The 22,815-nt window shown below is 35.9% G+C and overlaps 3 protein-coding genes across 3 annotated transcripts in view; 1 reads left to right on the top strand and 2 right to left on the bottom strand.

The window, feature by feature from the left end:
• Nucleotides 1-22,815, bottom strand: part of LOC120330489 (uncharacterized) — a 280,708-nt gene that overhangs the window by 46,765 nt on the left and 211,128 nt on the right. The window lies entirely within an intron of this gene.
• LOC120330299 (uncharacterized) lies at nt 256-14,826 on the top strand. Its single transcript, XM_078112495.1, has 2 exons — nt 256-392; nt 11,189-14,826. The coding sequence occupies exon 2, from the start codon at nt 11,504-11,506 to the stop codon at nt 12,800-12,802; it is 1,299 nt and encodes a 432-aa protein (XP_077968621.1). The 5' UTR covers nt 256-392; nt 11,189-11,503; the 3' UTR covers nt 12,803-14,826.
• LOC120330461 (uncharacterized) lies at nt 17,381-20,950 on the bottom strand. Its single transcript, XM_078112500.1, has one exon. The coding sequence runs from the start codon at nt 20,065-20,067 to the stop codon at nt 19,063-19,065; it is 1,005 nt and encodes a 334-aa protein (XP_077968626.1). The 5' UTR covers nt 20,068-20,950; the 3' UTR covers nt 17,381-19,062.

Here is a 22,815-nt window from a genome sequence, read left to right on the forward strand (position 1 = left end):
TTGGCAAAAAAAAAAAAAAAAAAAAAAAAAACTATTTTTTTTGATATTTGTTTATGTGTGCATGAATTGTTTTCTTGGTTTGACAAAATGAAATAAACTCTCTCTCTCTCTCTCTCCCCCGGGATAAATATGTAAATCCTATCCTATTTTTATCCAGATGTAATTTTTCCGCGTAGGAGTAATTTAAAAAATCCTGAACAGTTGTTTTAGCGACACATTCACAGCTCTATCCCAATATTGTGAGATATGTTAGGTTGCTCCAGTGTTTTGGATTTAGGAAATTGGTATATGAAGGCAGATCACAGCTCTCTTAAATACCCAATACAATGATTTATGCAATACAGAATGCAAAAAAGACGAGAAAGTAGTCTGAGCCGGAGTTAACTGTACAGGTAGGTACCGTACCGGTACCGGGGTCTGGTACCGGTATAGTTTAGTACCACATGTACTTCTAGTTGGCCTGGCTAAACAATTTTTGCATATGTCATTCCTAACCCTCACCTGACTGAGTCGTCCAAAAATTACGTTATTTTAAGTTTTTAACGTCACTGTGGCGTAATAAGGCCCACCAGAGTATGCGAATGATCGTCCAAAACGCGCAGACGATCACCCGAAATCGAGCAAGCTCTTTCTCTTGTTTTCTCGTCACAACGACAGGAGAGACATCGCCGGCCTTAGCGAGTTCGTTATCGGCGGCGCAGATGCCATCTCGGGCGATCGTAATTATACTTTGGCAAGCCCTAAGACGTGATGGTGACGTCGTAGTGGTGTACCGTAAAAGCGCCTAACTTCGGATAAAATTACTATATTTTCGTCAATAACTCGGCCATTTATTGTCCAAACGGTGCCAAAATTGCTCGGTAAAACATTCGTGCGGTAATTTACATTCCCTGCAAATTTCGGTTCAATTGGACTATTTTTACTATTGAAATAATCGATATTTCTTGTCATCTGACCGTTATCCTTCACCGCCCTAACTTCGGACAGTCATTTTCTTCACTGCGTAACCGCGACGCACAGAGAGAAAGAGGCTTCCGATGCGGATGACGTAATCACGTCGTTGCGTGAAGATAAGACGCTCGATCGTCGTCGTAACGTAACATTGACGTCACGACGAAAATGCATTATTTGAAACTTCCGTCGTCCTATGTTTACATCTTTCGTTCGTTAATTTTCGATACTTCAGATGAGTATAATAACATGTTAGTCATTTTAATCAGGAAATGCATACGTAAATATATCTGATGCAAACCGTTTCAATCCACAATGAAGTATTTTAACGGGCTTCTATCGAAGTCTTTGAAGTATTAATATTCTCGACGGATAGCTTTTTTTTATTCTGCGCGGTTATCTTTATAAATGATAATTTATATCAAACACACGGTAAATCCGATTGTAAAGTTTAATTTAAAATTCAACTTAATCTTGTAAACATGTAGGTCCCGTTTATTTGTTGTAGATTAAATTTATTTTTAATTTCGAGTGAATAAAATTCACCCAGGCCGTATTCAATAACTGTCATTTCGACTACTAATCATAAAATAATGGTTAAGTCAGTGCACTGTGCCATATGGACGTTGGAATTATCATAGTTTTATATATTCGATTTTTAACGTCATCGATTAAGTGTGACATGTATTTTCATTAATGTAATTTTAACATATATTCATACATGACCGAACAAAATACAAAAATATTACATTGCAACGCCGTCTTTATCTTAACGGAAATCGTCATATTGGCTCCGTTGTGTCTGACGTCAAAATTCATTTCCGCGACGCAGTGTGACGTCGTGTCGGAAGTGAGGAAAAATAATCTACGTGAGGTTGACGTAATTTTTGACGCTGCGTGAAATCTTAATATTCTTACGGAATTTATAATTCAGAATTTTATGTTTTATTTAAATCTCGTACGACATGTTGCGATCACTCAAATAAATTATATACATTGTTGTCGCCCTCTACCGAATGATGGTATTTTGACGATGATAGCTTCAGTAGGAGCGACACTTTGCGCCGTTGAATGCCGGGCAGTCAATTTTCGGCAAAATTTCCGTTTTTTTACCAAAAAAATAATTATGAAACATTAAAAAAGATGAGAATAGATGTAGATATAACAGCGCAACCTATAATAATTAAAATTAGCAATATACGGCGCGTTTTAGCCAAGATATGGCCGTTCAAAAATTTTGTCCGAAGTTAGGCGCTCTTACGGTACCGGTAGGAACTGCAACTTAAATATATGTAAATCCTACCTACCGTGTACCGTAAAAGCGCCTAACTTCGGATAAAATTACTATATTTTCGTCAATAACTCGGCCATTTATTGTCCAAACGGTGCCAAAATTGCTCGGTAAAACATTCGTGCGGTAATTTACATTCCCTGCAAATTTCGGTTCAATTGGACTATTTTTACTATTGAAATAATCGATATTTCTTGTCATCTGACCGTTATCCTTCACCGCCCTAACTTCGGACAGTCATTTTCTTCACTGCGTAACCGCGACGCACAGAGAGAAAGAGGCTTCCGATGCGGATGACGTAATCACGTCGTTGCGTGAAGATAAGACGCTCGATCGTCGTCGTAACGTAACATTGACGTCACGACGAAAATGCATTATTTGAAACTTCCGTCGTCCTATGTTTACATCTTTCGTTCGTTAATTTTCGATACTTCAGATGAGTATAATAACATGTTAGTCATTTTAATCAGGAAATGCATACGTAAATATATCTGATGCAAACCGTTTCAATCCACAATGAAGTATTTTAACGGGCTTCTATCGAAGTCTTTGAAGTATTAATATTCTCGACGGATAGCTTTTTTTTATTCTGCGCGGTTATCTTTATAAATGATAATTTATATCAAACACACGGTAAATCCGATTGTAAAGTTTAATTTAAAATTCAACTTAATCTTGTAAACATGTAGGTCCCGTTTATTTGTTGTAGATTAAATTTATTTTTAATTTCGAGTGAATAAAATTCACCCAGGCCGTATTCAATAACTGTCATTTCGACTACTAATCATAAAATAATGGTTAAGTCAGTGCACTGTGCCATATGGACGTTGGAATTATCATAGTTTTATATATTCGATTTTTAACGTCATCGATTAAGTGTGACATGTATTTTCATTAATGTAATTTTAACATATATTCATACATGACCGAACAAAATACAAAAATATTACATTGCAACGCCGTCTTTATCTTAACGGAAATCGTCATATTGGCTCCGTTGTGTCTGACGTCAAAATTCATTTCCGCGACGCAGTGTGACGTCGTGTCGGAAGTGAGGAAAAATAATCTACGTGAGGTTGACGTAATTTTTGACGCTGCGTGAAATCTTAATATTCTTACGGAATTTATAATTCAGAATTTTATGTTTTATTTAAATCTCGTACGACATGTTGCGATCACTCAAATAAATTATATACATTGTTGTCGCCCTCTACCGAATGATGGTATTTTGACGATGATAGCTTCAGTAGGAGCGACACTTTGCGCCGTTGAATGCCGGGCAGTCAATTTTCGGCAAAATTTCCGTTTTTTTACCAAAAAAATAATTATGAAACATTAAAAAAGATGAGAATAGATGTAGATATAACAGCGCAACCTATAATAATTAAAATTAGCAATATACGGCGCGTTTTAGCCAAGATATGGCCGTTCAAAAATTTTGTCCGAAGTTAGGCGCTCTTACGGTACCGGTAGGAACTGCAACTTATGTAGCCACAAGTGGTACGGTACTGGTACCGTAAACGCAGGTGACTTCGGATGAAATTTTCAATCGTTTATATCTTGACTAAATTACGTCATATTTTGCTTCTGGCAGTTTCTATAGAGAGTCCTTATATATCTAAATCTGTTATTATATTCAATCGCCTAATCTTATTTATTTTTTGACACAAAAAATCACATTTAAGCCAAAAATTGACACCTTGTTTTTGAGCGGCTAACAAAGCAATTTCTACCGACGCTAACTTCACTAAAAGACCGTCAATCGCTAGAGGGCATACACAATGTACAAGGAAAATTACAGTGATCACGAGATGTCGCGTGCGATTCAAGTAAAATATATTATTTTGATTTAAAAATTTCGTCAAAATATCGACGTTACGATGCTTACGCTGGACGTGACGTCAACAACGTGATTCAATTTCGCTCCATTTAACGCCGACGTCACATTGCGTAGCTCGTGCGTAACTCGCTGCGACATTTGAACGCCAGACTATGTGGCGCCACGTGTAGTTAAATATAAAGTGAAAGCTCCTACCTGATCCTAGTCACCAAATCCTACAAAAACTTCATTATAGCCCCAGTCATATGCTGTTTATTCTTTGTGAATCCGTTTAAAGCATATCAAATTTGTGCGTTAATATTTTTGCATTCATTCTCCGAACGTATAGATGTTGTGGATACGTAAGGCTAATGAACAGCCATTTACTCGTATCTATACTATCACAATGATGAAGTATGTGTGTTTTCGATGATAATATCTTAAGCGTAGAATGTTGCACAGGTGAGCATGAAACTCAGGTGCACTCAGTAGGAGGTTGGACCACATACGAGTAAGTCGCAAAATGAAGAAAAGAGTATCAAAGTTTCTATTTGGCGTTTTATCCGTTTCATGTCATTTGACTTTGTCTATCTGCCTGTGAATACATTATATCTGAATTATGAACACGAGCCACAAGCTCCACCGTTCCATATTGTTTTCCATTTCCACTGCCATTTTTTACTACCTATCGTAATTCATGATTCTTTTTTTTATTATTTTCATTCGTTTCATTTTTGTTTCGTATTAAAAATTGTTTTCCACTTCCATTTTTACGACTTAGTTTATGCGTCTGTTTTTTTTATTTTCATTTGTCCCATGTTGTCTCATTTTTGTTTTGTATTAAAACGATCATATTAGCAAAATCTAGCACTTTCATGAAATTAAGAATAGTCAGAAGTAAATGGTTTAGTTTTGCGAAATGTCAGAAATAGCGATGGGCAAAATTATCATAAATTATTACATGCGTTGTATTTTGAAGCATTTTAGCGGTAATAATTATGGCGTGACACTGTCAAAATCGTCGAGTAAAGTGCTGAGTTTGCAAATTCTGTAGATAAAATTGTGAGTTAGTCGGTAACGATTTTAGCTATAATAACCGTCGGGTTATTGTTTTGTCCAAAAAAAAAACGTTAAAACTTGAGGGAAATAGTTATATATAATTAGCGTCCGACCCGCTATTAGGGCCAAAAGCCTTATGACAAGTATAAATGCATAACGGCCGATTTATTCAATTATTATAATAAATAAAAATTCAGGATTCGTGCAATCGCAGGTGCAAAGCATAAGAACGTCAATCATCGTCTTAATAAATATCTCCATTCCGGTGTTAATAATAATATCACCGTTCTCTTTAAACTCGAACGATTAATAATATACAAACAGTGATAAGATCAAAGCCAACACATAAGATAAAAATCAGAATAAAATTAATTTGGGTGTTGAAATCAGTCCTTCTTGTCTTCAAGAGCTGTTGCCGATGTAAACGCACGGGTATACCAGATCAATGACATTGAGCATGCTGCTAATGTCATTGACCAGATATATAAAACTTCAATGTCCGCCGACCCGAAAGAATTAACAATCGGAAAAAAATAAAACGGCCGTCATAGATGAACGTCAGTGTGCGACACGCAAAACGGATCACGGCATCGTAAGTTCTACGCAGCGACGTTATCACGCGTCACTGATCACGCAGACATTTCTCTCTCACGACGAAGTGACGCAAAGCGAAAAGTGGCCATCCAAAGTTAGAAACATTTGGAATACAGATCTGCAGACAAATATAGTCAATAATTTGAATGAAAAAAGGTATTGACTGATATGAAACCGAGTTTATCGTGAAGAGAAAGGCCTCATTGTATTATATTCCAAGTTTGGCTTCAATTGAACAATAAACGGCGGAAAAATTGTTCATAATATAGTGAAATCATCCGAAGTTACCTGCTTTTACGGTACCATGTCTGCTTTTTCACTTTTCTGCCCTGCCTGTTTTTCACAGTTAGACAGTGCTAACTTTTATTATGGTACAGTAAGTTGTCTTGGGGTGTCGTGTAGTCTTGTACCTAACTTACTTATAGTGGGCGTAGCATGACAATCTTCTGACATGGCAATCCTAACCCTCACCTGACCACGCCATCCAAAAATTATGTCACGTCATAGAGCTTGCCAAATACTCGCACGATCGCCCAAAATGGCATCGGCGCTGACGATAAACTGATTAACGTCAGCTACCGTAAAAGCAGGTAACTTTGGATGATTTCACTATATTATGAACAATTTCTCCGCCGTTTATTGTTTCAATTGAAGCCAAACTTGGAATATAATACAATGAAGTCTTTCTCTTCACGATAAACCCTGTTTCATATCAGTCAATACCTTTTTTCATTCAAATTATTGACGTTATTTGTCTGTAGATCTGTATTCCAAATGCTTCTAACTTCCGATGGCCACTTTTCGCTTTGCGTCACTTCGACGTGAGAGAGAAATGTCTGAGTGATCAGTGACCTGTGCTAACGTCGCTGCGTAGAACTTACGGTGCCGTGATCCGTTTTAGGTGTCGCACACTGACGTTCATCTATGACTGCCGTTTTATATTTTTCCGATTGTTAATTCTTTCGGGTCGGCGGACATTGAAGTTTTATATATCTGGTCAATGACATTAGCAGCATGCTTAATGTCATTGATCTGGTATACTCGTGCGTTTACATCGGCAACAGCTCTTGAAGACAAGAAGAGCTGATTTCAAAACCCAAATTAATTTTATTCTGATTTTTATCTTATGTGTTGGCTTTGTGGTCTTATCACTGTTTGTATATTATTAATCGTTCGAGTTTAACCCTTTCCGTGAGGTGGGCACGTATACGTGCCCACGACAAAACTCCCTAGATTGCGGCGGGTACGTTGATGTACTCCACTGTTTTATTTAGCAATCGGTCGCAAACTCTTGGTCTAGTTTTTCCGGGTTTTAGTTTATTGATAAGAAGTATTCTTCGAGATTAAAATAAGCGACGGTAAATCTCGCTTTCGTTTACCATGGGAATTTTATTTGCGGCAGAACGAGGGTGTGTTTTTGAAATTTATGCAAATTTCGGTGTTTTTTGGGTGGTAATAGAAGACATATTATCTCTTCCATCTACCAAAGTATTTTGAGTTAGATAACGAAATTGCTACAGCAATATTATGCTATTGTTTGCCAACCAAGAAGCGGTAACAGTAAAGGATTTAGCGAATATTTCTATTTTTTCTCACGGTTTGAAGTTTCAACACCCAAGAAAAAAAAATGCCTTTTCTCTATCCGGTTTGTGACTCAGACCACCCCTTTAAAAAAAAAATTTTTTTAATCGCCAATTGCAAGCTCTTCAAATAAGCTTTCCAACGATCAGTCAGTGGGCAGCAGAGGATCATTACTTTTTCGTTAGTCGATCGATTAGTTGTGGGGATACAAATGCATAAAGTCGGCGTAGCAAATACTGTTATTTAATAAAAAATAAAAATTGCATGGGAAGGGTTAAAGAGAACGGTGATATTATTATCGACACCGGAATGGAGATATTTATTAAGACGATGATTGACGTTCTTATGCTTTGCACCTGCGATTGCACGAATCCTGAATTTTTATTTATTATAATAATTGAATAAATCGGCCGTTATGCATTTATACTTGTCATAAGGCTTTTGGTCCTAATAGCGGGTCGGACGCTAATTATATATAACTGTTTCCCTCAAGTTTTAACGTTTTTTTTTTTTTGGACAAAACAATAACCCGACGATTATTATAGCTAAAATCGTTACCGACTAACTCACAATTTTATCTACGGAATTTGCGAACTCAGAACTTTACTCGACGATTTTGACAGTGTCACGCCATAATTATTACCGCTAAAATGCTTCAAAATACAACGCATGTAATAATTTATGATAATTTTGCCCATCGCTATTTCTGACATTTCGCAAAACTAAACCATTTACTTCTGACTATTCTTAATTTCATGAAAGTGCTAGATTTTGCTAATATGATCGTTTTAATACAAAACAAAAAATAGACAACATGGGACAAATGAAAATAAAATAACAGACGAATAAACTATGTCGTAAAAATGGAAGTGGAAAACAATTTTTATTACGAAACAAAAATGAAACGAATGAAATTAGAAAAAAAAACAATGATGAATTACGATAGGTAGTAAAAAATGGCAGTGGAAATGGAAAACAATATGGAACGGTGTAGCTTGTGGCTCGTGTTCATAATTCAGATATAATGTATTCACAGGCAGATAGACAAAGTCAAATGACATGAAACGGATAAAAACGCCAAATAGAAACTTTGATACTCTTTTCTTCATTTTGCGACTTACTCGTATGTGGTCCAACCTCCTACTGAGTGCACCTGAGTTTCATGCTCACCTGTGCAACATTCTACGCTTATAATATTATCATCGTAAACATACATACTTTATCATTGTGATAGTATAGATACGCGTAACTGGCTGTTCGTTAGCCTTACGTATCAACAACATCTATACGTTCGGAGAATGAATGCAAAAATATTAACGCACAAATTTGATGTGCATTAAACGGATTCACAATGAATAAACAGCATATGACTGGGGCTATAATGAAGTTTTTGTAGGATTTGGTGACTAGGATCAGGTAGGAGCTTTCACCTTATATTTAACTACACGTGGTGCCACATAGTCTGGCGTTCAAATGTCGCAGCGAGTTACGCAATGTGACGTCGGCTTTAAATGGAGCGAAATTGAATCACGTTGTTGACGTCACGTTCAGCGTAAGCATCGTAACGTCGATATTTTGGCGAAATTTTTAAATTAAAATAATATATTTTACTTGAATCACACACGACATTTCGTGATCACTGTAATTTTCCTTGTACATTGTGTATGCCCTCTAGCGATTGACGGTCTTTTAGTGAAGTTAGCGTCGGCAGAATTCGCTATGTTAGCCGCTCAAAAACAAGGTGCCAATTTTTGGCTAAAATGTGATTTTTTGTGTCAAAAAATAAATAAGATTAGGCGATTGAATATGGTAACAGATTTAGATATATAAGGACACTCTATAGAAACTGCCAGAAGCAAAATATGACATAATTTAGTCAAGATATAAACGATTGAAAATTTCATCCGAAGTTACCTGCGTTTACGGTATCTCTCTCCTATCGGGATCATTGCGACAGGAAAACGAGAGAAATGACTGTTCGATTTCGGGTTCTCGTCTGCGCGTCTTGGGTAACAGTTCGCATGGTTTGAAGGGCTGTATTACGTCACTGTGACGTCGTAGTGACGTAATTTTTGGATGGTGTGGTCTGGTGGGGGTTAGGATTGACACGTGAAAAAATTGTTATGCTACGCCTACTGGAAGTATGTTAGGTACGAAACTACATGAGACCAGTTGTCTTGTTGGTGCATTTGCAAATAGTTGAGCACTGAAAACATGCTCAAACATAGACTGTGGGCCATATAAAATATATAACATTGGTGTAATTCTCTGTACATGCATTTAATTTTCTCGTTGATCAGATCATTTTTTATGTCTTAATTGTCTCATTTTTCACTACGCCACTAAATATCTATCTTCGAATGGGGAATCACCTCCCTGCGTCACCGCAACTCGAGCGAAAAGTGCGTGCGTGAAGACAAAACACGCTTTATGTCGTATAACGTTTGCAATGTGGCATGTGTTGATGTAAAACAGTGCACAAGTTACCATTCCTCAAGTATTATTCACTCCAAGTATTATTTACTCCCACCTGTTCGTTATGACATTTGCTAGAAATAATCTGAAATGTTTTATTCCCGCTTGTATCGCCCTAACAAAATTAAAATTAAATACTAATTTTTTTTTGTAACAGATGTAAAAGACGTGTATGTTTTTGTTCACCGCCACTCGAATGGAAGCCTGACAAACGTAAATAAAATAAATATATATATTTTAGGATGAGAAACACGATTTTCAATTAACATTGCTGGCCGATGAACTCATTCAGTAATAGTTCTCTTCAAATGTACGCGAAATATCTCACTCAGAACAAAGTTTAAATTAAATTTCAATCAAAATTAAATATCATCTGAGACGTCGGTAGCTGATTCTTTATACAATCATGCCGCGGTGTACAATAACTTAGTCGCAGCGCAGGTGTGCTGTTGAAAAATTTCAAAATTGTCACGAATTTTCAGATATACGATCCATTTAAATTCGCGCATAATAGAAACTTAGGCTATTCAGTGGAAAACTGAACTCGCGGTTTGGGGGAGAATACGCCACACATCATCTCGAGTGAGCGTAAAAGAGTGTGTTGTGCCGAATTTGAAACATACGACGGCAGATAAGTAAAAAAGTCAATCACGAAAAATTCATTTCCATTTATTTGTTGTTATTTGGAGTGCCGCATAAACGCATTCGGCAGTTCGCCGCCGAAAACAACGATTCAACAAACGTTCAATTTTTTTTTCGGTAAATCGCTCTCTTTTTCCGAAACACGTAAATCTGATTCGAATCGATTCAGAAAAGATGCGATTCGAATCGATCCGTAAATCCGAAAGTGGCATCCCTATCGGCGACGCAACATGATGTCGTCTTCAAAGTGAGCGACGTCAAGTTTAGCGTGTAGGTCAGATGCTATTATTTGAATTACAATTTTTTCTCGAGTCTCCTGCGACATCTCGTGATCAGTCTATTTTCTATATACATTGATAACACCCTCTATCGAATGACAGTATTTTGAGGAACTTAGCATCAGTAGAAGTCACGATTTAAGCCGTTCAAAAACGGAGTGTCAATTTTAGGTTAAGACGTGATTTTTTTAATCAAAAAATAAATTAAATTGCGCGATTGAATATGATAACAGATTTAGATATATAAGGCCTTGCTATAGAAACTGCCAGAAGCACAATATGACGTAATTTAGTCGAAATATTAACGATTGAAAATTTCATCCGAAGTTACAAGGCATCCGAAGTTAGCCTGTTTTACGGTTCTCATTTAGAAGCAAGCTGACGATCGAAATTTGCACGAAAAATATAAGTTTATTAAAAATATTAATGCTTCTAATAAATTTCATGACAATTTCATGGTCAGAAGTGCATAATACTGAAATTTACCATTGTTTTTAGATTTTATTTATTTTGGAAATTGTTACCAAAGACGCATTTCCTTGCCTTAACTGCGCTGAAAACTGTTCATGTTTTTGCTCATTGACAATGATGAAAATTCTTATCGCACTGAAGAATCAAACGAATATGTGACTAACAACATTGCTGGAACTAGTCAGCCTACTAACTCTGAGGAGAATTGTGGAAAATATATTACAAGTAAAACTTTTTCACGTTGTGTAGCTGAAAAAAAAATAGAGGAAGTGGTTTTGCTAAACCACTAAACTGGAAGGGAAATCACGAACCCAGTCACTTGTCCATACCAACACCGGACCAATGCCTAATCTGAAAAGCAACAGTGGAGATGAATCATATAGTTGCAAACAATTAGGGAAGAGCTTCAAATCAAAGCGGAATTTAAACAGGCATATGCGGATTCCTCCAAGAGATAAACCCTATATTTGTAAACAATGTGGAAAATGTGTTTCACGATTATCTAGTTTACGAGAGCATGAGCGAACTCACACTGGCGAAAAACCTTATGCTTGTAAACATTGTGGAAAGGATTTTTCACAATTATCTAGTTTACTTAGGCACGAGCTAAGTCATACTGGAGAGAAACCTCATATATGTAAACAATGTGGAAAGTGTTTTTCTCGATTATCTCATTTACAGAGGCATGGAAGAACTCATACTGGAGAAAAACCTTATATTTGTAATCAATGTGGAAAGTGTTTTACGCGATTATCTCATTTACAAGGGCATAAGCGAACTCATTGCGGCAAAAAACCTGGTGCCTCTAATCATGTTTGTGAATATTGTGGAAAGTGTTTTACGGAGTCATCTAATTTACATGTGCACAAGAGAACTCATACTGGAAAGAAACCGTTCGTTTGTAAACAATGTGGAAAGAGTTTTTCACAAATATCTATTTTACGAGCGCATGAACGAACTCATACTGGAGAGAAACCTCATATTTGTAAACAATGTGGAAAGAGTTTTTCACAATTATCTGGTTTACAAGTGCATGAACGAACTCATACTGGAGAGAAACCATATTCTTGTAAACAATGCGAAAAGTGGTTTTCATATTCATCTGCTTTATCAATACATGAACGAACTCACACTGGGGAAAAACCTTTCATTTGTGAACAATGTGGAAAAAGTTTTACGCGATCATCTAGTTTACTTGTGCACAAGAGAACTCATACTGGAGAGAAACCTTTCGTTTGTAAACAATGTGGAAAGAGTTTTTCACAATTATCTAATTTACGAGCGCATGAACGAACTCATACTGGGGAGAAACCTCATGTTTGTAAACACTGTGGAAAGAGTTATTCACAATTATCTGATTTACAAGCGCATGAACGAACTCATACTGGAGAGAAACCTTATGTTTGTATACAATGTGGAAAGGCTTTCTCACGATCATCCACTTTATCTGAACATGAGAGAATTCATACTGGAGAGAAACCACATATTTGTAAACAATGTGGAAAAAGTTTTTCACAATTATCTAATTTACATGTGCATGAACGAACTCATACTGGAGAGAAACCTTATGTTTGTAAAGAATGTGGTAAGCATTTTGCACATTTATCCACTTTGCATGCCCATGAGCGAAGACATACTTGAAAGAATCCAAATTACGTTGGTATGAGCAAACCTAACTGTGTAAACAATGTGTGATGCGCTTTTTGAATAGACTGCGTTTACAAAAACAACATAGGCAGGAAAACAACAGTTTGTGTGGGTTCCTTACATATTGGATCGTTTGGAAGAAGTTTTCCTTATATTTAACCTAATCATAATGCAGATATAAGCTACTCATATTCTTTTGAAATTTAAAAATAAATAGTTTAAAAAGTCAAAACTTTGGAAATGTTTTACGAGTTTTAAAATATATTCTGCCATATTCATTCGTGCGTTTGGCTTTATATTAAGAGAATAATAAATGAGAGAAAAGCAATATTTTAAAAGTTCAGTTTTTCGTTTTAATTTTGTTCAGGAGATTTTTAAAGTAAGATCTTGAACAATTAGCCAAACACGGCAATGATAATCCAATTCGGATTTTACCAGATGATGCTAGCTTTAGTTATCAGATAAGTCAATTTCAATATATTTTTTTCGTTTGTTTTTGTATAAATTTTTGTACATACATGTTGTAATTTTATTTTGTAACACCATAATTCGATAACATTGGGGCGGAATTTCTCAACTTAAACTCACATATGTCAGATGACTAATTTTTTTTTTTTTGAAAGTTTGAAATTAACCGATGAGATTAAATATTTTTCATTTAATGTGGACAATGTGATATTTATTGTGTGGGTTCCTTACATATTGGATCGTTTGGAAGAAGTTTTCCTTATATTTAACCTAATCATAATGCAGGTATAAGCTACTCATATTCTTTTGAAATTTTGATTGAATTTAAAAATAAATAGTTTAAAAAGTCAAAACTTTGGAAATGTTTTACGAGTTTTAAAATATATTCTGCCATATTCATTCGTGCGTTTGGCTTTATATTAAGAGAAAAATAAATGAGAGAAAAGCAATATTTTAAAAGTTCAGTTTTTCGTTTTAATTTTGTTCAGGAGATTTTTTAAAGTAAGATCTTGAACAATTAGCCAAACACGGCAATGATAATCCAATTCGGATTTTACCAGATGATGCTAGCTTTAGTTATCAGATAAGTCAATTTCAATATATTTTTTTCATTTGTTTTTGTATAAATTTTTGTACATGTTGTAATTTTATTTTGTAACACCATAATTCGATAACATTGGGGCGGAATTTCTCAACTTAAACTCACATATGTCAGATGACTATTTTTTTTATTTTGAAAGTTTGAAATTAACCGATGAGATTAAATATTTTTCATTTAATGTGGACAATGTGATATTTATTTTGCTTTGAAAACTGGGAGTGTTAATGATCAAATGCTAATGACGGTAACATAATGAAGGACTAGGGACGGAAGTGTATATGGCAGTGGTTCTCGAACTTTTTTTGCTCGTTTAGTGTCTTTGAACAAGTTATTCCGCAAATGTTAATGCGATGTGCCTGTTTTAAAAAACGATTGGAACGAGGTTTTATCGCTCCCTTTTTTCCTTCTACGCGCCTCACAATTGAGGTTGGGGTAGAAAAAGACTCTCGTCCGGTTACCAGTCAAGGTCGGGTATGAGATTAGTTAACCAGTTATTTGTTTTCGAAAGCATGGACTTGATGGTGGAAGAAGCCGTAACCGACCAGCGGTTACGTGAACCACCCCACGGCGACAAGGAGTCCAGCAATCCTCTCGCACATGATCATTCCCGCATGGAAATCGAACCTGCGATCCCACGAAGGGTAATCAGAGAGCGTATTCCTAACGCTTATCACGATGCGCCATACCGCCGAGCAATTCAAAATCGGCTTCATTTATATATTTATTCTGGTGATCTCTCTATAAATCCTAGTTGGATACTAATATGTGGTTCAAATTTTCAGTTGTCAAAAGTTTATTACATTCAATTACCTACTTTTTTTGGTGGGCGGGCACATACATTGTTCGCTTTTTAACTTCATTTTGAGTTATGCCCGTCTCCCAGGTATCTCTGCATTTTGTTTTGTCAGAGAACCAAAATAAATGATTGGTTGATTATGACATAATATAATTATACCGTGACGATCATCTTTACTACAACGACAAGGCAAATGCAATAATATAACCAGCCCAATACTGCATACTCACGTCTCACAAGCTTGCCCGTTGCATGCATGCCTATGTGTAATACAAATGGCCTAGTTTCCAAAATTTCAAACCGCTCCTCGGCACACCTGAGAATCTCTTGAGGCACACAGTATGAAAGGGATGGGCGAAATTTTTTAGTATAAAAGCCGCGCATGCACCAAGTCACAAATATGTGAGAGCCGCATGATTTAGGAATCAATAATATTAGAATACTGTGAATTGAAAACAAACGTATATTAACAGTATTGCAAAGTATATATTGCGATGCCATATCAGAAGAAGTTGACTTGTGTGTTTCCATCTTATCTGAAAGTTTTGTGATATGTAGTCAATGCAGCGCAGGACATATCGCACTGTTACTGAGACTAACCGCAATAAAGCTACAACAAACCACCAACGCAGCAACAAACATTTGATCATTGTGATGTAAGATTTGTCGTTTGACAGTTTGAACTTTAAATTCCACGTTGCGATTTTCTTACTGAAACACAATTTACGCTACAGTTCCTCTTAATCAAATTTGAATAATAATTATTGCCAGCGAGAAGAGCCGCGTAAAAACTCCAGCGAGCCGCAAAACTTTATCGGGGCCGCACGGTTGTGCATCGTGCTGAGCGTTGTTGGCACCTCTGGAGGGTCATTTGTCTAACTCAGGGGTGCACAACCTTTTCTCTTTAGACGGCCGCATTATGTTTTTGTAAAAAGTCTACGGCCGCCAGTGGGATCGAGATTTTTTATGAGCTTTATTTATTAATTATAGAATTGGTATTTATTGATATATGTTATTGACTTGCGTCTAAAACGTGCATGAAATGGTAAAAGTTAAACATATATGAAAAATCAAAGTTTTTAGTGGTCAGTATTTTATTGCATCGAATAATTTTAATGAATGAGAGATATTCAGATTTCATATACAGTCGGCAGTCCGCTGAGAATTACTGTGATTCCGAAGGTGTTGACAACGCAAAAAATATTTACTTTGATTATTACGTTATAATTGCTGATATTATTCGTCAGCGTTTATAACTTTGCAGGCATTGGATAAATATCTTCCCGCAGATACTCCTTATCTCACATCCTTTAGCAGCAGCGTACATCAGAATTAAATGTTCTATTTCTTGCAAAATTGTGCGTTTAATCATATAAACGCGTAAGTTCCTAATCGATCATCGACAACAGGCCTTTTCAGGATTAATTAAAGAATTTATACTTTAGACAATAATTTTGCGAAGCTTTTTTCATTCAAGTCACTGATTGATTCGGTACGCTTGATGTGGTCATGTGGACCGTTAACATCGATTGTGTCTGTAAACTATATTTTTGAAAATCCCTATCCGCTCTTACACTCGTACGTTTTGTGCCTCAAAGACACCAATAATTGTTTTTTTCCCGCCCTGACCTGGGTATCCTCTGTTAAAAACTCGTTAACTAATCCTTGGTCTTCGGTGACGAGACGCTTGAGATTATAATAGAGCGAATCTGCAACTTAAATTTTGGACACAAAATAGGAGAGTAACTACTGAAACTGAAAACGATGTTATAAAATATTATCCCCATGACTTTTGTTTCGGGATCCCGCAACAAAAAAAATAGATTACGTTAATCGCCAAAATTTAACAATTAAATTTCTGTGTTGGAAACTATATCACAATCACCGATGTTAAAAATTTATTTATGCACACATTGTACCTTCTCACACCGGCACGGCCACAGATTTTACCTTCGATGGCCGCAGGTTGTGCACCCCTGGTCTAACTTCATAAAGAAGGTTTACGAGCACGTAACTGTATCTCTCAAACACGTGCGATTCATGGAAGATCTTGTAAAAACTTTCGCTCATCCTCGATATCTTACACACGATCGTCGTTGAAGAAAACCACGTCTAATCACTCGCAATCGTCAGGATAGAATTCAATTTACATATTTATCCCGGGGAGTGGGAAGTCGATAAAGCGGCTTAATCATATGGCGAATCACAGCCTCTCACGCCATTCTCCCGACTCTCGCACATAACCACCCACGCATTTCTCATTTTACGAGAAAGTTGGGGCTTTACTAATACATTGAATTGTAATAAATATTGGTGAATGGATCCCTGATTACTCTGCGTGGGTTCGCAGGTTCGAATCCCACTGAGATTAATTGATGTTTAAAAAAATGATAGACTCCGACGACTGGACCACTGCATGCAAGTCCAAGGACGCGTGATCGGACGAAAAGCCGTGATCCACCATACCGTTAAGCTGACTTATCAGCTTTCCTCTCCCCTGAGATTAAATTACATCTTCTCTAACCCACTCGGACAAATTTATAAGCGTTTAGTGTCGCTGTTCGATAACCATTCCATGAGGCTTCCCTCCCTCAGTAAAACAAAATTATCATTTTCTCGTAATTTGTATACGGTTGTGTTTTTTCTACTATTCAGAATATATATACTGAGTTGACTTCGAAAATTTCAATCAAATAGCTTAGCAATCTATTTTTTGGAGAATTTTTAGTTTAATAACAACAGTGTATCTAAAGCTGAAATGATATAGAATAAGTTTATTTCCAGTATTTTTCGCTGATAAGTGGTTATATGCTTTTAAGCAAATCGGAGGTTATCATTATGTAAACTGTTTTGCAAGGTCTACCTAGAAAAAATATTTACCAAATTGTCAAAAGGTTAGTGATGGTAAAGCATACTAGCAAAGGGGTTTTACAAAAGTCAACTGTAGAAGAGACACAGATTTTTTGACATAATTTAGTTCAGAAAATAAAATGTTAAAGATGGTGGTCACAGAAGCGTTATTTATTTTTCAATACTTCATTAGTAGATGAGTTACACTTGTTTCACAAAAATGGGGTAAAAAAATATATAAATTTTGCCCATCTGACAGTCGAACGAGATAAAGAACTACATTGAGAATTCTTGAGATGTCATATTTGATTCAGTGAATGATAATCGAGTTAATTTTCGTGTTTATTGTTGCGAAAAACCCAATATTCAGAAGTGTCAGATTTAGGCACACAAAGGTTCAATATCATAATCTTTTATTGTGAAGAAAAAAACTATTGACGGCAAATATAATGTAATATTTATTAGTAAATTGAGGGCGGACTAACAATGCATTTAGAGAAGCGTATTGAGAAAAAGTTCAAGAATCACTGTCCTAGCAGGGTAAATAAACCGGATTCAATACCTTTCGCCCAATATGTGAGAAATAATGCCCAATAAAACAATTATTACTTTCACCTTTTTTCTAATGTAAATTAAAACACAGAAAATGTTATAATACTTAATCACATTCCAACAATAATCACGATGTTACTCAAATGCGCGTAGCTGATATTATGTACATAAATGCCAAAATTATCATCATAAGAAAACTACGTGAATCATTTAAAAAAAAATTCAATTCAATTTTACTTTTTGAAAACAATAAAAGTAAATTTTAAAATCATTGCGATTCAATTATTTTTATCCTTGGGTAGGATTTCTTTTCTACATTATTCATGCTTCTAGAGTCTTTTGCGTGTGTGAATCAGCAAATGTTTTTCTAACGATTCTTTCCACATTGTTTACAAACATAAAGCCTCTCTGCAGTATGATGAGTTCGCTCATGCCTGTGTGAACTGGATACATGAGAAAATTCCCTTTACACACATAAGGTTTCTCACCTTTATGAGTGCGCGCCCTTACCACGTTGTTTACAAATATAAAGTTTTTCTCCAGTATGATGACTTCGCTCATGCCTATGTAAATCGGTTGAATTCAAAAAACCTTTACCATATTGTTTACAAACATAAGGATTATCTCCGGTATAATTTCTCTCATGAACATATAAATTAGATGATTGCGAAAACCCTTTACCACATTTACTACAAACATATGGCTCCTCCCCAGTATGAGTTCGCTCATGCGCTTTCAGTGTAAATAATTGCGGAAAACCCTTTCCATATTGTTTACAAACATAAGGTTCCTCCAGTATGAATAAGCTCATGAGCCGACATATGAGATAGTCGCTGAAATTTTTTTCCATGTTGTTTACAAACATAAGAAATCTCTATAGTATCATGAGATTCATTAGTTCGCTCATGCCTAAGTAAACTCGATACATGCGAAAATTCACTACCACATTGTTTACAAACATAAGGCCTCTCTCCAGTATGAGTTTCCTCATGCACTTGTAAATTGAATAATCGCAAAAAAAAACTTTCCACACTGTTGACAAAAATAAAGTTTCTCTCCAGTCCGATGAGTTTGCTCATGTCTATGTAAACTTGATACATGAGGAAATTTACTCCCACATTCTTTACAAACATAAGGCTTTTCTCCGGTATGAATTCGCTCATGGATATGTAAATTAGATATGTGCGAAAAACCTTTACCACAGTGTTTACAAACATAAGGTTTCTCTTCCGAATGTGTTCGCTCATGCACGTGCAAACCAGTTGATTGCGAAAAGTTCTTGCCGCATTGTTTACAAACATCAGGCTTCTTTCCAGTGTGAGTTCGCTCGCGCCTATGTAAATCAGATATGTTTGAGAATCTTTTTCCACATTGTTCACAAACACAAGGCTTTTCTCCAGTATGAATTCGCTCATGAACATTTAAAGTAGATGATTGCGAAAATGATTTACCACATTGTTTACAAATATAAGGCTTCTCTCCATTATGAGTTTGCTCATGCCTATGTAAATTAGATACAGTGATAATTTCCCTACCACATTCTTTACAAATATAAGGCCTCTCTCCAGTATGAATTCGCACATGCGTTTGTAAAGTAGATGAATACAAAAAAGCCTTCCCACAATCTTTACAAATATAGGGTTTCTTTTCAGTATGAGTTTGTTCATGCACACATAAGTTGAATAAATCCTTTCCACCTCGTCTACAAAGATGAGGTTCATACTCACAATGGGTTTCTACATTTGACCGAGCTTTTGTGTTGGTGTGAACAAGTGACTGATTTTGCAACTTTCCGTCCAGAAGAGAGGTTACTTTTATTTCATGACAATTACGTGGTTTGTCAGTCTTATCAATTGAATCAGTTTGGATACAGCGTGGATGAACTTTAGATTTCTCTTCGCCGCAAGTTTGTTGAGAAAAAGCATTGCTCTTAGCTGCATATTCGCTCAAATCTCGAGCCTCATCATTTTTATCATGAATGTGCAAAAACATATGCTTTTCCAAGCCGGGTCCCCTGATGAAAAGTTTTCATCACAGATGAGGCAGGGAAATACGTCTTTGATGGTTTCTTTCATTTCTAATTAGGTTTCCATAATGCAGAATATCTAAATATGAATATTAAATGTTGGCATTGTAAATGGCACCATTGTAATAGAATAGAATAACCAATGTTAACATATTTGTGATTGACATAATACGCTGGGAAAATTTCATATCTTCGATGAAAAGCTATGGTCTTCGGTGTCATACAAATCTTCCAAACGTACAATGATGGTAATATTTTTTGAGACTTTTTTGCTATCATCACTGTAGGTTTTCACGCACACGGCCATTAGACCGCGCGCAAATGTGTTCATGTAACTAAAAACTAAAGTGAAGCGTCGTTATGCGTCTACCGTACGTGCCGATGACCAATTATACAAACGAGAATATCGGTCGGAGACCGAAGACTCATCGATCGGCCGCAAAAAAAAATGATTAATAAATTGATAACTTGCTAATTATAAAAAAACGAAAAAAAAAAAATTAATTAATTAATAACTCGATAATTCATCCAAAATCAATAGGCTTCTGGTCCGAGATATGATGAATGCACATGCAAAATTTGGAGCAGATTCAACCTCGCCTTCGTGAGATATCGCGTTCATCTAATAGACAAACGAACAGACAGACAAATACCTATCAACATACTTAGCGATCAAGATCGATTGATAAGTATACCGGACAAGCCAAACAAAGTACAAGTAACAGCGCACGCATATCGAGTTGTTAATTTATTAATCAATATGTGGGTGCCCCGAGGGCACGGCGTTGTAAAGCAGTCATTCTCAAAAATAATAGTCTAAATGCAGTTTTTTTTATCTTTTGTTTTGTTTCAACTATAATGTTAGCGCTTTTAAGTTCAAGGCACGTTTACGAAGTCGAAAGATTGAGTGAATTGGTATATAATTGACACCATATTGTCAAATGCAAATAAGCTATAATCACCTCACCCTTATTTGGTTTTATTTTGGCGTAATCAGTATTATGGTGCCCCGAAGGCATGACGTCTAATTACAAGTCTTACACCTTTCGTTTCGCCTTAATGATTGTGTTGGCATCAATTTAAAAATAATTCAAAGTCTAAATCATGCTTGTGAAGTTGAAATATTAACTAAATTCGATAATATTAACTGCAATTGGCAATTTTCGCCCTGTATGTTCAGACTTATTTTAGGTCAGTGAGCAAAATTATCTTGTCCTACATATTATCTTATTTTTTTAAAAAACAAAATAAATACAACAATGTATTGCACGGTATTATCAGCAAAATTATTACCGATTCTTACAGTAGCGTGCATGTGGGTATAATTTCCTTAGAATTTTCCCAATCTTCTGTGTGTTTGTGTTTTGTGTATATTTTTTTGCGGGAAAATCTGAATATACTTATAGAAACTCAACAGTGTCTGCAGAATAATGAATATGTAAGTCGTATCACGTCCAATCAAAGCGACAGGGCGGATAACTCGACTACCTAAACTGTGTTGGCGAGTTGTTTGTCAACTTAAAAACGTCCATCCGCAAATTGATGCTTGAACGGCTGCTTAGATTACAATTGTTAAATCATCGTTAGGTTATGGGTAATGATAAGCCATTGTTAGGGAACAAAAACTGAATAAATATCAAAGAAAGTCGATACTTGAAAGAAAACCCATTTCAAATATTATATATATATACGCGAATGTAACAAACTTTCAGGCTGTTTTAAAAGTATACAACAGTCCGAAAGTTTATTACATTCGCGTAACTAACCCTAAGTATCTATCTATTTTTGTGTGTGTTTATTTTTGAACCAAGCCTTGTTTAACAAGATTTGTGTTTTTTGGTATGAATGCGTGTTGGTGAGCGGGCACATTATACTCATCATGTTTTAAATTTTTTTTAAATGTTTTGTTCGCTCTCCAGAATTCTCCATTTTTAATCTGTTTGTATTGTCAGATTGTGGAGTTTTCGAAATAAACTATCTACGTATATATGCCATATGTAAATTTTCCGCGTAGGATAAATTTTGTATAATAAATCATTCTACAGTTGCTTTAGCGACCAGAAATACGACTGCTTTTTGTCTTTGCCTACATAAGTTAGATTGCTCTGCCGTTCCGGATTCAGGGAGTTTGAATATGAAAACAGCTTTCCAAATACCCTAACATTCATTTATGCTCTGGTCTTGTCTATAGAACCGAAGTAAAGATAACTCTTTCAAATATTAAAGAAAGGAAGTGTACCGGTACCAGTATAAAATGTACGGTGCCGGTACCGGTACCGGTAGGTACTGTTTCTAGATTATTAAAACTGTTAGTGAGGAAATAGTAGTAGTGATCACAAAATTCAGGACTTAAGGTAAAGTACATAGCCTTTGATTAGAGTGACTCTAACAATACCGGTACAGTATCTGTGATCCAGTTGCTTTCATTCATGAATACCGTAAAAGCAGCTAACTTCGGATGATTTCACTATATTTTAATCAATAACTCTGCCGTTTGTTGTCCGATTCGCGTCAAACTTGAAATATATTACATTGATGTAATTCTCTGCATCTACATATAATTTTCTCGATGATCGGATCATTTTTTCTGTCTTAATTGTCTCATTTTCTGTGATCTGTAACGACGCAAATAAATATCTAACTTCGGATGGGTGTATCCCCTCCCTGCGTCACCGCAACTAGAGCGAAAAGTGCGTGCGTTAGGACAAAACACG

This window comes from Styela clava, chromosome 5 (assembly GCF_964204865.1).
Source record: "Styela clava chromosome 5, kaStyClav1.hap1.2, whole genome shotgun sequence".
Taxonomy (NCBI): domain Eukaryota; kingdom Metazoa; phylum Chordata; class Ascidiacea; order Stolidobranchia; family Styelidae; genus Styela; species Styela clava.

Bases quoted from the DNA above. Each gene is read 5' to 3' on its own strand.
- LOC120330299 (XM_078112495.1), top strand. From the start codon at position 11,504: ATGCCTAATCTGAAAAGCAACAGTGGAGATGAATCATATAGTTGCAAA.
- LOC120330461 (XM_078112500.1), bottom strand. From the start codon at position 20,067: ATGTTTTTGCACATTCATGATAAAAATGATGAGGCTCGAGATTTGAGC.